Source organism: Chaetura pelagica, unplaced genomic scaffold (assembly GCF_000747805.2).
Source record: "Chaetura pelagica isolate M959 unplaced genomic scaffold, ChaPel_1.0 scaffold829, whole genome shotgun sequence".
NCBI classification, from domain to species: domain Eukaryota; kingdom Metazoa; phylum Chordata; class Aves; order Apodiformes; family Apodidae; genus Chaetura; species Chaetura pelagica.
In genome coordinates this window covers 929,953-932,391 of record NW_009954535.1, presented here as the reverse complement: position 1 = coordinate 932,391, position 2,439 = coordinate 929,953, and the positions used below count along the sequence as shown (strand labels likewise).

The 2,439-nt window shown below is 56.3% G+C and overlaps 1 protein-coding gene across 1 annotated transcript in view; it reads left to right on the top strand.

Annotated features, from left to right (window-relative positions):
* The first annotated feature begins 521 nt into the window (after positions 1-521).
* Positions 522-2,439, top strand: part of EIF2A (eukaryotic translation initiation factor 2A, 65kDa) — a 14,186-nt gene continuing 12,268 nt past the window's right edge. Inside the window, exon 1 of the mRNA XM_010004745.1 lies at positions 522-582. Within this exon, the coding sequence (XP_010003047.1) occupies positions 522-582 (61 nt within the window). The remainder of the gene's footprint in view (positions 583-2,439) is intronic.

Genomic DNA, 2,439 nt, shown 5'->3' with positions numbered 1-2,439 from the left:
CCCCGCCCCACTCGGGGGGGTTCTTGTGACAAAGGGGCAAGAAGCTTTCTGTTGCATTCATTCCTGAGAAGCAAGCCTGGCTCTGCAGCATTTGTGCAGTCAGAAGGCAGCTGGGGCTGCAGGCAGGGCAGGAGAGGCCCAGCCCCTGCCCTGAGCTGCCCAGGGACACTGTCCCCAGGCTGGGGTGGAAGCCACATTGGAGGCTGTGCCAAACTGAAGGTGCTCAGCAGCCACTACTGCCTCATCCTCCACTGAGCCAGCCTTCTCCTCGTAGAAGGCTGATGGGTTAACTGAGTGCTTTTCCCTGTTCATAAATCCATGACTGCTCCTGATCACCTCCTTGTCCTCCGTGTCCCTGGCAGTGGTTTCCAGGAGGCTTTGCTGCATCACCTCAGGGCGACAAGGTGGTGTGGACCAGGCCATGGTTCCCCACATCCTCCTCCTCACCCTTTGTGAAGCCAGGCATGTTGTTTACTTTCTTCCACACTTCAGGAATCTCTCCTGCAGGTGCACCTGGGACCATGGGACTGCACCTGGAGGCAGAGACCCTTGGGGCTTTGGCTGCTGGCACTGACAAAGCAGGTGAGGATCACAGTGCAGCTCCAAAGCACTTTGCCATGTCCCTCCTCTAGCTGCATTTCCCGGGTGTTTAATCCCTCCTCACAGGCACAACTCCCTCGTTCGTGGTCTGTCTGCTCACCACAGAAGCAGCTGGGACCTCTGGATCCTTCCCCTCCCCTTTGTGATTGCCTGTTCTGGGCTATCACTGCTCCCATACCACTTTTCAATGCTGAACACTTTGGTTTCAATCCAACAGCACTTTTCCAGTGGCACCATGGGCCAAACCTGTGGGAGCAGGAAGGGGTCAGATCCCCCCTTTGCCCCCCAGCACTGGGCTGCATCCCCAGGGAGCAGCCACCCCCTGAACACCTGCAGGGCCAGTTGAGGGGCAGGGAGCAGCACGGGCTCCCTCCTTTGCCAGACCCCCCCAGCCCATGGGTCGGGGCACTGCACAGCATAGACCCCCCCCCCTCCACAGCCCAACTCGGGGGGGTTCTTGTGACAAAGGGGCAAGAAGCTTTCTGTTGCATTCAGAGTTTCCACACCCAGCAAGGCACCCAAAATGACAACAAGTCACATTTGAAAAGAACTTTATTTAAAACCAGAGGTTGTACAGACATCCCCCTCCACCACCACGTACAAATCACGAGTGCCCACGAGCAGTGTCCCCTGCACAGCTGGGGCCTGGGCACAACCCCTGGCCAGGCTGGTTGGTGCCAGTCCCCATGACTTACAATGGAATATGACAACTCACACAAACGATCTGCTCCTTCACAGCTAACAGGCATTTGATTCATTTGTACAGAAACATTTTTCTATTACTTCTAATGTAAAATATTTTAAGTTCTTCTTCTGCTAAGAAACCTGAAGAAAAGCCACCTCCCTGCAGCAGCTGTGTGCAGCAGCAGAGCCATTCCAGACTGCCTTTGTTTACCCCAACAGGGGCCACGGCCAGGCCAGGCCAGGGCCACCAGCCATCAGAAACCAGCAACAGCATAACAGTCAACTCCAGGTGAGAGGAGGGCTTGCTTTCCTTTTCTTTTTTTTTTTTTTTTCTTCAGTATCACTAAGCAGGATCTGTGATTGTCCACAGGGAAGCAGTTACATACCGGATCCGTTGTTAGATGAAATCAAGTTGAAAGCAGGATTTACCTTAAATAGGGTTAAATACAGGTTGCAAGACACAGCAGGCTGCAGGTGCTGCAGGCAGCAGGGCTGTGGGGCAGGCCCTGCTCCCTGCACCACATGTTCCCACACAACACTGCACAACGACACTGTCACCGCTGGCTGAGCTGTCCCAGAAGCACTGACAGCCACCCCGGGCCCGGGGGGCTGGGCAGGCAGAAGCAGCTGCTGCTCCATCAGGCCGGGTCCTAATGAAGCAACACCCGCGGGCTCTACACAAACAAGCGTTTTGCATTTATTAGGGGGAGAGGAACAGGGTCAGGGGTTCCACCACGGAGGCGTGAGGGGCGCTGCCACATGCTGCAGCACAACTACCCTACGTGTAGAGAGCAGGAGTCACTGGGGAGGCATCAGCATGCTCCGAACAAAAAATCCTGGCTTCCAACCTTAAACAGAACCATTTCCAGCTACACAGAGCCTCCGTCAGGCCTCAGCCGGGTGCCTGCAGCAGGTGCCAGTTCCCAGGGCTCTACACGGCGGAGTCTGGCCTCTCTAGAGCACCGGGCTGCACTTCACCGAATAAGTGGGCCCACGACTGCAGATCAACAACATCGTTTTATTGCTTTGTACATGTGGTGCTGGTCAAGGCACTGTGGCACGGGCTAGAAAACTCGGAATGACTCGGAATGGTGTCGGGACCTGGAATGCGACGCGGCCGCTGCCGGCCCCGCTCCGCGGCACCGGGGCGGGCCC